The 14915-nt window shown below is 43.2% G+C and overlaps 1 protein-coding gene across 1 annotated transcript in view; it reads right to left on the bottom strand.

The window, feature by feature from the left end:
* The window catches only part of CFAP92 (cilia and flagella associated protein 92 (putative)), a 76101-nt gene that overhangs the window by 3561 nt on the left and 57625 nt on the right, over positions 1-14915 (bottom strand). The window contains exons 13-15 of the mRNA XM_086697305.1: positions 1992-2156; positions 1237-1449; positions 989-1133 (exon numbers count right to left, since the gene is read on the bottom strand). Of these exons, the coding sequence (XP_086553431.1) occupies positions 989-1133; positions 1237-1449; positions 1992-2156 (523 nt within the window). The remainder of the gene's footprint in view (positions 1-988; positions 1134-1236; positions 1450-1991; positions 2157-14915) is intronic.

Genomic DNA, 14915 nt, shown 5'->3' with positions numbered 1-14915 from the left:
AGTCATGGTCACCCCTGGCGGCAGCTGGTTCTCTGCATCCAGCTGCGTTTCAAAGGCTGGGGCCCCTGGTTCAAATCTCCCTTCCCCACCTGCCGTTTCCGAGTTTTCCTTAAACACATTGTGGGGAGGAGAGGCCCCAGCGTGCGTCTGTGGCCTGCTGTCAGCTGGCACTGGCTACCCACCGTGCCCAGGGAACGCGGCTTGGGAAGGCCTGCAGTGGGGCCTGGCATCACTGGGCCGGGCCAGGAGACCTTCATGCAGCCCCAGAGCCTATTCCAGAGGGAGGCAGCAAGGGCCAGACAGGAGGGAGGCCAATTTCAGCAGCCTGCCAGCATTTCCTCCTGTTTCTCAGAGCTGTTACCCACTGCCCTCAGGGCTTGCGGGAAGAAAGAAATCCATTTTATCTATCTGGTCTAGCTTTCTGAGAAAGGTTTCTCTGGCAAACCAGAGATGAGTTTCTCTCTCCTCTCTCTCCCTGAGCAAAGGCTCTGGCAACCAACAAGTCTGGATTCTCTGTTAACCTGTAAATGAGGCCCATCTTCATAAACAGGGTGAGAGGGACCCATGCTCCTAGGCTCCCTCCCTCCCCCAGAGAGGGATGGCAGCATCTTGGAAGGGAGTCAGAAGGTCCCAGAGGTGCCCAGAGCCCCTGCCCCCAGCCGCTGGCCAGGCATCCATCCAGTCCTGGGTAATGTGTGTTGGGGCTCAGAAAGCCCTTAGACCTATCTTCCGACTTCTGCGTTTTGTAAGAAACCAGACCCAGAGCAGTGAAGCGACTTGCCCAACGTCACACAGCAAGTTAGCATGACAGCTGGAATTAGAATCCAGGGCCCCTGAGTTTTCACCCAGCCCGCTAACGCCAAACCCAAATCTGACTCTCAGAAAGTCTGGTCAGCTAAAGCGAAATGGATCCTGCCACAAACGCACAGCAGCAGAGTTCCCAACTGTCCATGGCATCGGGAGGCTCAGCCCCGCAAAGGCCTCTTACCTGTTCTGGGCTTTAGCACTGGAGAAGGGGGCAGCTCGAAGAAAAGTGGTGGCTTCCCGTACAGGTCAAAGTCCTGGTGGCGCCGGTCCCACGTCCACCTCCTTCGATCCAGCACGTTAGCGAGCGGTGTGTTTTCCCTCCACTCCTACGTGGAGAACGGCACAGTAAGTTAGGAGGGAGGTTCCTGTGCACACCCCGCCTGAGGCCCTACTCCTCCCCCCCCCCCCCCCCCCCCCCGCCCCGGGGACCTCGTTCAGCTCTGTGACCATGCCAACGGGCGGCAGCCTGATGTGACGGTCGCTTTCGGTGCTTTTGTGAAGACCTGTCAGTTGGAATCCGTTGGCCGTGAGCCAGGCCTGGCGGGATTGCTTCTTGGCTTTCTTTTCCTCTTCCTCAGAGTCCTGGGGCTCCACCATGGCTGAGAGGTAATTCTGGGAGTACGTGAACCTCTTCCTTGGCTCCTAGAAACGAGGGGCAGACACGAGGGTAGAAGGGCTGGTAACAGACACGGACGGGGCCGACTAGCCCTCCAGTCTCCAAGCAGGTGTCAGAAACGGCGGCATAGGGGGGACAGAATGACAGTCCCTGACAACCAGACCTCCAGAGTAACTGAACCGTGAGGGTGGCGTGGGTGGTCTCGACGGAAGCAGCCCTCTTCTAAAGGTCATGTGCTGGCAGCCTCAGCCAAGGCTTTTCCTTCAGGGTGACGGCGACAAGAGCTCTCTAGGGAAGGCGAGGCCTCCACACTTGTGTGCAGACAGGTGCCTGGGAGCATGTGTTGAGGATCGCTTGGCTCTCCCACGTGTGGAGGATTCAAAACAGAACACCTCTCCCTCTGGGGTGCGACCCCCCATCTCCTTCCCCTCACTGGTTGACTCTCTTGTGCACGTCGGAGAGTGCCTGCTGGCCTCCAGGCAGCACGGTCACAAGAGGAGAGGGTTCACCGGGTTAGCTGTTACTCTGGAGTGCAAGCATCCACTGCCTCCCTCTCTGGGCCTCTCACCTTGGCCATCTCTCGATACAGCTCCTTCTTGGCAAGCTGTGTGGAATTCAGGGTCTGGATGCTGTAGTTATAAACCGCATCTTTGGCAGGCGCTGCGATTCTGATCACCTTCACCACAGACTTCGGAGGCTTCTTGCCGACCTGGCAGACCCCGGCAATATTTTTCTGAAGAAAGAGACACGAGTCACAACCCGCACACAGGCCCCTCGACACCAGCTGCCAGCTTGTGTGGAGCAAGCGGACCCCTGGGACATGGCTGTGGTTCAGGTGTCACTTCCTGAGCACCAGGGTGGCCATTCCATCCCAGAACACTGCCAGAGGGCCATCGGGTCCAACGCCTCACTGTCCGGGGTGGAACTCGGGACCAGAAAGGAGATTGGTGTAAGTAAGGTCGACGTAACTAGAACACACAGCACCCAGCCACGGAGAGAATTTGTAGCTCAGATGGCCAGAAGTGGGAGAAGCTTCAGGTTTTCGTGGTATATACCATCCTTGCCCGTGGTCACCTTTCAGTGCTGACTACATAGGGAGCGTCCCCGTCTCTCCAGAGCCCCACGATGGTTTGTCAGCTCCCTTTGTGAATGAAAACAGCAGTGAGGAAAGAGAACAGTGCAGGGAAAGGTGGTGGGGCCCCAAGAGGAAGCTGCACTCCGTACTGTGCAGCACCCATAGCCTGCCCTTCACTTGCCTGTGCACCTCCGGCAAAGTCACCATCTTTTGCTTTGAAGGAACTTTTTTTTCTTAACCAAAGATGGTGACCATGACTCACATACTAACCACTACTTCAGGCCAAGCCCCAGTGTCTTAGTCTCTGAGCAGTTTCTGTAAGAGAAAGCAAAGTAACCAAGGGAAAGATTAAATAAATCTGTGACTCAGACACGAAGGAAAGGTCAAGGCAGTAGGACCCGCATGACTGAGAGCAACAGGGACTGAAGGCAAAGGCAGGCCACACGTCATCGGGTGAGGGACAAAACTCTTGCCTTGGAGCACCTTCCAGATGACCGTGCCAGACGGGCCATCTGAGCTAGGACCCTGTGGTGGCACACACATGGCTTCATCAGAGCACTGAGTATTTGGTCTGGTTTTTCCAGCGGGAGTGTTGGTCAGAATGAGTTAGTCTGCGTTAATAAAAGTGCAAGTCCTCAGACCTAAGGGAGACCGCTTCTTCCTTTTACGATACTTCCTGGAGTTTGAGGTTGAAGTTCCAACCAAAAGAGATTACGTGAGATCAAAACAGTGGTCAACAGTGTTTCTGGACGCCTGGCGTTCTCTGCCCTGGGGGTGGAGGCTGCAGGGAAAGTTGGACTCTTCAGCCAAAGTAACTAGATGCCTGAGGAGGAGGACCAGTATCCAAGACCAGAGGCACAAACTGAACTGAAGCCAAGCTATTGGAAGGGATGGGATAAAAATTTATCGTACATGCAATCCTAAAAGCGGCAGACGAAAGAAACAAATATTGGGCGCAAAACACAAGAGTTGAGATCGGGGGCGTGGGCGAGTGAGACGCCGCAAAGTGAACTGGAATCCAGGCTCAGACAGCAAGCCTGAGTTTAGGGAATGGGAACCAAACTCAAAATGTGTGAATAACAGAAGCCCCAAAAGGAAGGGGGAAATGGGAATCGGAACTTTTAAGAAAGCAGGAACATCAGAATAGATCAGGAAACTTCCAAGCCTGGACACACTGTTCATGAAGTGTGAGACCCCAAGAGACAGCAGGCCACCTGTGAAGGGAAAAGTAGCAGACTGACCTCAGATTCTACAAGAGCAGGAAACAAGGTGGAGAACTTGAACCTAGGACTGTACATCAGTTGAGGTGAGTGTGTCAGGTGTGCAAGGCCTGGGAATTTAGGCAGAGACTTTGAAAATACACTCGGAAGAAAATTCAAAAGGAGGAGGAAAACCCAAGAGTTTGGACAAAGGTACCAAGTGATGTTTTCTTGTCTAAAAAGGACCAGAAAAGCATAGTAACCTAGAACTGAAATCCTGGAGACTTAATATATAAAAGGGATGGTAAGGTGTGCATAGGAAAAGATAAAAGGAGGGTATTAATATAAAAAGTTTCAGGGGCCGCCTCTGGGTGGCTCAGTCATTTGCGTGTCCAACTCTTGATTTTTGCTCAGGGCATGATCTCACAGTTCATGGGTTCAAGCCCCGTGTTGGGCTCTGTGCTGACAGGCCGCAGCCTGCTTGGGATTTTCTCTGTGTGCCTCTTCCCCTTTTGCACACACTCTCTCGATCTCAGAATACACTTTAATAAAGTTTCAGAATTCAGTAGGAATTTACAAAAATGAATGTGGTCTTTAGGACAGCCACCTTAGAAACCAAGAATGTGTAACTCTTAAATCTTTGGTCTAACCAAAGAAAGGAAGAATTTAAAAGAAAGTGAGCCTCAAAAGCCTAATCTAACGATACTCTCAGTAAATGGCTTGTTTGCCAACTGGCAAATCTCAGGCTAACATGCTGTCTGTACAAACTGCTTTAGGAGTGTCTGGCTGGCCCTGTCAGTAAAGCATATATGACTCTTGATCCCAGGGTCGTGAGTTCAAACCCCGTGTTGGGTGTAGAGCTTAATTACAAAATAAATCTTTTTAAAAAGAATGGCTTTAGACCAAAAGATACAGGGTTGCAATTAAAGGGAGGAAGAAGACAAACTAGGCAAAAAGGAACCACAAAACCAAGACGAGAAAAACTGGAGTGGCATTCGGAAGACTGGACCACATAATTCAAGATAAAAATCTATCAAGAGGCACAAAAAGACTTTGTATATTGAGAAACAGAGCAAGAAGGTATAACTGTCATGAACATTTGTGCCCCTTAACAATACAGCCTCAAAGTTTATTAAGCAACTGACAGGACTGCAGAGAGAAATGGACATCTGCTTGACATCACTGGATAGTGATCAAGGAAGTCAGAATTTGAGGGGCCAAGTACCTGGAGAGAAGGAGAAAACATTGAATCCTCCCCCACCCACCCTACACAGTTTACTCTCAAGGTATTTATTTGCTGATTCCTAAATTGCTCATGAATGAGATGAATGGAGCAGACAAGAACCCAGGCAGAAAAAGCAGCCAAGAGTTTCGGGGTGCCTGGGTGGCTCAGTCAGTTGAGCGACCGACTTCAGCTCAGGTCATGATCTCATGGTTCGTGGGTTCAACCCCCCACGTTGGGCTCTGTGCTGACAGCTCAGGGCCTGGAGCCTGCTTCAGATTCTGTGTCTCCCTCCCTCTCCGCTCCTCCCCCACTCATACTCTGTCTCAGAAATAAACAAAAGACATTTAAAAAAAAAAAAAAAGCAGCTAAGAGGTTCAATGTTCAGCAGGTATTTTGGAAAGTGTCACCATGCTGGGAAGCAAAAACTGGATTTCAGAGTGTGCCAAGGAGGAAGGCACCTGTTTACACCCTAAGCTTATAGTCGAAAATTCAGAAAATCTGTGCTTAGAAATAAATGCAAACAAGGGATAAGCCTTTTTAGGGGAATTTGTCCTTCATTGGCCTACTAGAAGAAAATTAAATCCTCTCTGTAGGAAGATACAGTTTTTCCTATACAGTGTTCATCATTTAAGGAAACACCCCAAGGCAATCTACCAATTCAATACAATCCCTATTAAAATTCGAATGGCATTTTTCACAGAAATAGAACAATTCTAAAATTTTTACCAAACCACAAAAGACCCCAAAGAGCCCAAGCAATCTTGAGAAAGACCAAAGCTGGAGGCATCATTTCCTGATTCAACTATATCACAAAACTATTGTAATCAAAACAGTATGGTATTGCCATAAAAATAGACACAAAGTTCAATGGAACAGAATAGAGCCCAGAAATAAACCACACATATATAGTCCATTTATAATAAAGGAGCCAGTAATATACAATGGAAAAAGAACGGTCTTTTTGATAAGTGGTGCTGGGAAAATAGGACGGCCGCATGCAAAAAAAAAGAAAAGAAAGAAATTGGACCACAGTTCACACCATACACAAAAATCAATTCAAAATGCATTAAAGACTTGGATCTAAGACCTGAAACCATAAAAATCCTGGAAGAAAAAATAGGCAGTTAACTCTTTGACATCCATCTTAGCAATGATTTTTTTGGATTTGACAAAAGCAAAAATAAACAAGTCGGGCTACATCAAACTAGAAAGCTTCTGCACGGCAAAGGAGACCATCAGCAAGATGAAAAGGCAACCTACTGAATGGGAGAAGGCATTTGCAAGTGACACAACCAATAAGGGGGTTAATACCTAAACTAAATAAAGAACTCCTATAACTCAATAGCAACAACCAAAAAACAACAAAACACCCCTGATTAAAAACGGGCAGAAGATCTGAACAAACATTTTTCCAGAAAAGATACACAAATGGCCAACAGGTAAATAAAAAATGCTTAACATCACTAACCATCAGGAATATGGAAATCAAAACCACCCCACACGTTTTAATGACTATTATTTAAAAGACAAGAAATAACCAGTGTTGACAGGGTGTGGAGAAAATGGACCCCTTGTGTACCCTTGGTAGGAATGTAAATTGGTGCAGCAGCTATGGAAAATAGTATGGAAGGTCCTCAAAAAATTAATAATGGAACTACCATATGATCCAGCAATTCCATTACTGGGTATTTATCTGAAGGAAATGAAAACACTAACTGAAGAAGATATATGGACCTCCATGTTCACTGCAGCATTTATGATAGCCAAGATGTGGAAGCAGCCTGTGTCTATCCATGGATGAATGGACAAAGATGTGGAGTGGGGTGTGTGTGTGTGTGTTACACAATGCAATATTACTCAGCCACAAAATAGAAGGAAATCATGCCTTCTGTGACAACATGGATAGGCCTTGAGGGCATTATGCTACATGAAATAAGACTGAGAAACCTCACTTGTGGAATCTAAAATGAACAAAAACACAAATTCATAAATACACAACACACTGGTGGTTGCTAGAGGGTAGGGGGTGGGTGAAATTAATAAATGGTCAAAGGGTACAAACTCTTAATCATACAATAAGTAAATCATGGGGACGTGATATATATAGATAGCATGGTGACTACAGTTAATAGTACTGCATTGTATATGAAAGTTACTAAATAAATAAAAAATTTAAAAAAAATCAAAAAAAAAAAAAAACAGGGCGCCTGGGTGGCTCAGTCGGTTAAGCGGCCGACTTTGGCTCAGGTCACGATCTCACACTCCGTGAGTTCGAGCCCCGCGTCAGGCTCTGTGCTGACCGCTCAGAGCCTGGAGCCTGTTTCCGATTCTGTGTCTCCCTCTCTCTCTGACCCTCCCCCGTTCATGCTCTGTCTCTCTCTGTCTCAAAAATAAATAAACGTAAAAAAAAAAAAAAAATTTAAAAAAAGTTACTAAGAAAGTAGATCTTAAGAGTTTTCCTAAGGAAAAGAAAATTGCTATATGTGGTGATGGCTGTTAACTGGACTTACCATGGGGATCATTTCACAATATACACAAATACTGAATCATTATGTTGTATAGCTGAAACGAATAGAACATGTCAGTTATGTCTCAATTTTAAAAAACTAAGAGACATGCCAAGACACAGGACCAAATAGGAAAACGAAGAGAAAAGGTAGGTAATAGAAACCCAAGATAATCCAGATATTGGAATTACGATTAATATAATAAGCTAAATGAAAAGGTGGAGAATTGAACTAGATATCTGGAATCCATAGAAGAATCAAATGGAAATCTTAAAATTTTTTAAATCCTTAAAATTATAATTCACTGGATGGGTTTAACAGCAGAATGAACATCCAACAGAAGAGATCAATGAGTTAAGATAGATTAGTTAAAATTTGTACTGTATACTACCGTATGGTATAAATTGAAGACGCCTGGGTGGCTCAGTCAGTTGAGTGTCCTACTTTGGCAAGGGTCATGATCTTATGGTTCATGGGTTCGAGCCCCACATTGGGCTCTCTGCTCTCAGTACAGAGCCCACTTCAGATCCTCTGTTTCCCCCCTCCCCCATCCCTCACCTGTTCATGCTCTCTCTCAAAAATAAACATTTAAAAAAAATATCCAGATTGAAGAACACCCACTAAAACACGGAAAAATAAAAGCATGAGATATATAAGTAATATAAGATGTAAGTCATAGTGAAAATATCTAACTTGTCATTAGAATCCCAGGAGGACAGGGAGAGAGAACTTGACTAGAACAGAAGTATTTTTGAAAAGAAATACTGGGTCTAGATTTTTTTTTAATGTAAAGATATCAAGCCACAGATTCAATCAGCTCTACAAACCCATAGCAAGATAAATACAAAGAAAAATACACCTAGGAGCATCATAGTAAAACAAAAGGAAAAGGAGAACAATTTTGGGGCAGCTGGGTGGCTCAGTCGGTTGAGCATCCGACTTTGGCTCAGGTCATGATCTCAGAGCTGGTGGGTTCAAGCCCCGTTTTGGGCTCTTTGCTGTCAGTCCAGAGCCTGGAGCCTGCTTTGGATTCTGTGTCTCCCTCTCTTTCTGCCCCTCCCCTGCTCGTGTGCTCACTCTCGCTCTCAAAAATAAACACTAAAAAATTTTTAAAAAAGAAAAAAGAACAATGTTAAATGCAACCAGGAGAGGACAGTATCTTTAAAAAGAGCAAAACTGACAGCTTTAAAGTGTGAAAATAACTGCCAAGCTAGCATTCTGCCAAGAAAAATGTCCCCCCAAAATTAACCAGAGAACCCTGATAAATGGAACTAATTGAAACACGTCTCCTCAAAATAGGACACTGAAACAATGCAAAGGCAAGCCACGCACGCAGATACTTGTAATGCATGTAACTCACAGCTTATCTGGATTAAAAAAAAAAAAAAAAAAAAAAGCAAGATCCAGATGAGCTGGAGGAAAAACTGCATTTGAACAGGCACCTCACAAAAGAAAATATACAAATAGCCAACAGTAGGTGAAAATAGGTGCTCAGTATTATTATTCATCAGGGAAAGGCACATTAGAATTAAAATGTAATACCAGTACACCTCACCAGAGTGGGTAGGACTATAAAGATGGACAAATTCAAGTGTCTGCAACACTGCAGCACAGATGGAAAGCTACACTCCTGTATTTGCTGGCAGAAGTGTGAAATGGCACAACCACTTCGGAAACGTGGCAGTTAAAAGTTAAACACATGCCTACCCTATGACCCAGTAAGTTTACTCCTAGGTATATGCCCAAAGGGATGAGTAGATGGGTCCAACAAAGAGGATCTGTACAAAAACACCATAGCTACTTTAGCCATAATAGCCTCCCCCAAAATACCCTGGAAAACAACACAAATGGAAATCAGCAGGAGAACAAATAATTGTGGCATATGCATAATGGAAAACTGCACAGCAACAAATATGTAATAAATCTTTATAAATATATTTGTGTAGCAAAAGAAGCCAGTGTGAGGATGCATGCTGTATGGTTCCATTATATAACGTCCAACAAATAGCAAGCAAACCTATTCCATGATGACAGAATTCAAGATAGTAGTTAATTGGGAAGGAGCGTGGTACTTTTTGGGGTGATAGAAACCTTCTACCCCCTGATCTGTGTAATGGTTTCACAGGTATGTGCATAGATGGAAATGAATGAGGCTATGTACTTAAGATATATGCATTTTACGGTATTTGCTCTAAAAAGTATTACCAGAGACAAAGGGTCTTATCATATTTATAAAAATCAAATCAACAGGATAAAGCAGTCTTAAATTTGTGTATATCTAAAACATAAGCGAGCAGATATAAAGCAAAACCAGGAGAGAAGAAACAAATCCATAATCCCATTTGGAGATTTTAACAGACTTCCCCTAGTAACTGAGAGAAGAAACAGAACTTAAAGTATCAGGATAGAGGTTTGAAAAACAAAGCAAAGTTGATGTATTTGGAACACTGTCAACAACTGCAGGATATATATTTTTTTTCTCAAATACTCTGGAACACTTTCCAAAACTGACCTTTTCTGGATTGTAAAATATCAACAAAGGATAGAAATTATACAGAATATATTCTCCGACAGCAGTGCATAGAACTGAAAAACAAACAGAGGTAACAAAAAGCCCCAAGTATTTGGAAATTACAGAATATACTATTAGCTAATCCACTGATCAAACAAAAAATGAAAATGGATAGTAGAAAACATTTTTAACTGAGTCATGAAAATACAATGTATAAAAACGGGGATGCACTTGATGTTCATAGGAAATTTTTAGCCAAAATAAATACACTAAGATAATAAAATGACACATATCTGAAAATAATCAAAACATCCATCTGAAGAAATCAGAAAAAGCAGAGCAAATTCAAGCCAGAGAAAGTAAGAAGAAGGAATAAGAGCAGGAATCAATAGGAAATAAGTGTACAATATGGAATCAAAAAACAACAGAGACACTGGTTCTTTGAAGAAAATAATGCATTCGTAAATGCAATTTCAATAAAGATCTCAATCTCCCGTAAACAAACTCATGTGTGAAAAGCAACTTGATCTGACAGAATAGGCAACATAAATCATTTGGGAAGGGATGGGCATTTAAGCAAAGCGCTGGTACCATTGATCATGTGGAAGAAATGAAATTAGAGTCCTACCCTCATACAAAAAATTCATTCCTGATAGATCCAAAGTGTAAATATGATGAACAAAAATTTAAATCTTTTTAGAAGAGGGGTGCCTGGGTGACTCCGTCGGTTAAGCATCCGACTTCGGCTCAGGTCATGATCTCGTGGTTCGTGGGTTCGAGCCCCACATCGGGCTCTGTGCTGACAGCTCAGAGCCTGGAGCCTGCTTCGGATTCTGTGTCTCCTCCTCTCTCTGCCCCTCCCCCACTTGTGCTCTCTCTCTCTCTCTCTCTCTCTCTCTCTCTCAAAAATAAACATTAAAAAATTTTTAAAGAAAAAAAAGGGGGGTTGCACCTGGGTGTCTCAGGTGGTTGAATGTCCAACTTTGGCTCAGGTCATGATCTCACAGTTGGTGAGTTTGAGCCCCACATCAGGCTCTGTGCTGACAGCTCAGAGCCTGGAGCCTGTTTCAGGTTCTGTCTACCCCTCTCTCTCTGCCCCTACCCCACTAGTACTCTCTGTCTGTCTCTCTCTCAAAAATAAATATCAAAAAAATCTTAAATACCAACAAGTACAAATTAAGAGGGCAAACAAAATGGAGGAAAGCCCTTCAAGCTTCAGCGAAAAACAAAAAGCTCCCACCTCGACACCGAGGTGAACACTAAGGATTAAGGGAAAGTTTTAAAAGATTCCAGAGGAGATGACAGTCTAGTTAAAAAGGAAAAAGGATCAGGTGGGTATCAGACTTACCCACAATTCTTGATTTTAGAAAGTGATGGGTTTGGTGGGTGGTGGGGGGAAGGCTGCGTGCAGGGATTTGAAAGCATAATCTCAAAAACAGTTCAGGTGCTATTCAAGTGCAAAGACAATGATAACCATGGACCTGCAAGCACCCTGAAAGTTCATTATCTACAAAAACTTTCTGAAAGAAAAAAAAATAGTAAAGCAAAGGATTAAGTAGACACGACACGCACACATCATCGCAAGAATAGAAATAAGTAAAAATTTGAAGTTAGCTAGGAGGAAGACAGGACTTCTAGTACGGTGGAGTAAGGAGTCCAATCCTTCCGTCAAAAAACAATAAAACTGGACAAAACCATCAAAAGCAACCACTGGAAACTGTCCAAAAGCATACCAAAAAACTTCAAAGTGTTTATTCACGGAAATGTGCTCAACTTCAGGTAAGAACAGGAAGAGTCAACGACATTCCTACCGTCCCCAGCACTTCGAGCAGTAGTTCTCCGAGGGTGTGTGAGTCAGGAAGATCACCAGCTGCACTGCCCACTTGAGTGCACACTTACTTGATCTGCACTGCGGCTTGCAAATTGGCAGGGCCAATTATAAGCAACGACAGCAATCTCAGCAGCAAACCAACAGAGCAGGCGAGCTGCTCAGCAGACCTGAGTTGCTGTCCTACCTGGCGCAAGCAACAGGCAAGCAAACTAATTAATGGGGAGACACAGGAAATGAAATAGCCACCTTGATATGCTCTTCATATATCACTTGCTGACTGCCTGCACCAGCAGAGGAGACGTGAGAGAGAGAGCAGGGGAGGGGCAGAGAGAGAGAATTCCAAGCAGGCCCCATGTTGTCAGCTCAGAGCCCAAGGTGGGGCTCGATCCCACCAACCAAGAGATCATGACCTGAGCTGAAATCAAGAGTCCCCCAACTGAGCCACCCAGGCGCCCCTACTGCAATGCATTTTAAATGTACAGTTTTCTTTCTTTCTTTTTTTAATGTTTACTTATTTTTGAGAAAGAGACAGAGTGCAAGCAGGGGAGGGGCAGAGAGACAGGGAGACAGAATCTGAAGCAGGCTCCAGGCTCCAAGCTGTCAGTACAGAGCTCGAACTCACAAACAGCAAGATCATGACCTGAGCCAAAGTCAGATTTACCAACTGAGCCACGCAGTTGCCCCTTAGATGTCCAGTTTTCAACCAAAACTTAGGAGACATGTAAAGAAATAGTAAATTGTAAACCTTATTCAGGAAAATAAAGTAGTCACTAGAAACCGTCCAGTAGGTCCAGCTGGTTGACTTTAGCAAAGATTTCGATGTGGCTATTACTACAAAAAAACAAACAAAAAAAAACTTAAAGAAAATTATTTCAAAAATTTAAAGAAATTATACCCCAAGTCAAGAAATACACAATCTGAGGGGTGACTAGGTGGCTCAGTTGGTTGAGCATCAGATTTCAGCTCAGGTCATGATCTCACAGCTCGTGAGTTCGAGCCCCACTTTGGGCTCTGTATTGACAGCTCAGAGCCTGGAGCTTGCTTCGGATTCTGTGTCTCCCTCTCTCTCTGCTCCTCCTCTGCTCACACTCTGTGTCCCTCTCTCAGAAAATAAATAAACATTAAAAAAAAAGACATAGGCAATCTGAATTTTAAAAAGCTACAGGAAGACTCTGCAGTTATATTGTACAGTAACTGAAATGAAAAATGCACTAGAGGGACACAACAGATTTAAGCAGACAAAGAATCTGAACCCGAAGACAGAGACTATCCAAGCTGAGGAACAGAAACAAAAGAATTTTTTTTTTGCATTTTTTTATTTTTGAGAGACAGAGAGAGAGCGTGAGCAGGGGAGGGGCAGAGAGAGAGGGAGACACAGAATCCAAAGCAGGCTCTAGGCTCTGAGCTGTCAGCACAGAGCCCGACGCGGGGCTCAAACTCACTAACCGCGAGATTGTGACCTGAGCCAAAATCAGACGTGTAACTGATTGAGCCACCCAGGTGCCCCAAAAGAATATTTTTTTTAAATTAATAGTGCCTCAAGACGTATGGGATATTAATAAGTGAACCAACATGCACATAATGGAAGTCTGAGAAGGGAGGGTGGGGAGAGAGGAAGAAGCCGCAAAAAGTATTGAAGAACTAAAGACCCGAAACATTAGTCTACTGATCTAGGGAAGCTCAATAAACCCCAAGTAGGATAAATATAGAGAGATCTACACCTGTACATATTAGAGTCAAACAGTTGAAAGAAAAATACAATGATAAAAATCTTAGAAACAGCAAGGAAAAAAAATGACTCATGACTCATCATGTACAAGGAAATACGATTTAATGGCTAAACATCAACAGAAACAACAGAGACACAATGTAATAACATTTTCAAAGTGCTGGAAAGAAAAAAAAGTTCTTGGTAAATATACCATGAATTCTGTGTCCCGCAAAAACCATCTTTCAAAATCAAAGGTCAATAAAGATATCCTCTGATAAAGGTAGAATTTGTTGGTAGTAACCTGCAAATTATCAAATATACTAAAGGAAATCCTTTAAAGCTGAGAATAAATGACATCAGATGGTAACTAGAATTTACATTTAAAAAATCACTGGAACAGGGGTACCTGGATGGCTCAGTCAGTTGAGCGTCTGACTTTGGCTCAAGTCATGATCTCACAGCCCATGAGTTTGAGCCCCTCCTTGGGCTCTCTTCTGCCAGTGCAGAGCCCATTTTGGATCCTCTGCCTTCTCTCTGCCCCTCCCCCCTCAAAAATAAATGTTTGAAAAATCACTGGAAAAGATAAATATGTGGTAAATATAAAATATTATATACATTTTTCCTTCTCTCAACTTTTAAAAGACCTGACTGCATAAAACAATAATAATACCATATTTGGGGATTACTGCATATATAGATATAACAATAATAAAATAAAGGAGGGGGAGGAAACAGCTATATAGCAGAACAGTTTCTACATTTACCCAAATAAAGCTAGTGATAATCTGAAGTAGATTGTGCTTAAGATGCATATTATAGATGAATCCTAGAGAAACCACTAGGAAATCATTTTTTTAAGAAAAAAATCCATGAAGGAATTAAAGTGGTACAACTTTGTATCTGTTCAACACAAAAGGAGGCAGTAAAGGAACAACAGAGAATCGAAATTAATATTAAATATGTAAAAAACAAGACATAAATCGAACCATATCAAAAATTATATTACTCATAAATGGACAAACAGCAAAGATTGTCAGACTGGACTTTAAAAAAAGGATGCAGATATCTGCTGTCTACAGAATACACATATTAGATGTAAAGGCACAGTTTCAAAGTCAAAGGGGTGGAAAAATATATAGTATGCAAACCAAAAAAGAGCTGGTGTGAGTACATTAATATAAGACAAAATGGTGTTTTAGACAAGACATGTTATTAGAAACAGAAGAGATATTTCATAATGATTAAAGTGTCAGTTCATCAAGAAGATATAATTATAAACACAAACACGCCTAACAATAGAGCCCCAAAAGACAGTAAGAAAAATTAAACAGAATTGACAGGAGAAATAGACAATTCGACCATCAATAGAGACTTCAATACCTCAATCCAATCATTGAACATGAGAAAGGAAAATCAATGACACAGAAGACCT

This window comes from Puma concolor, chromosome A2 (assembly GCF_028749965.1).
Source record: "Puma concolor isolate L17-30 chromosome A2, mPumCon1.1.hap2, whole genome shotgun sequence".
Lineage (NCBI taxonomy): Eukaryota > Metazoa > Chordata > Mammalia > Carnivora > Felidae > Puma > Puma concolor.
This window is presented reverse-complemented; position numbering and strand designations above follow the sequence as displayed.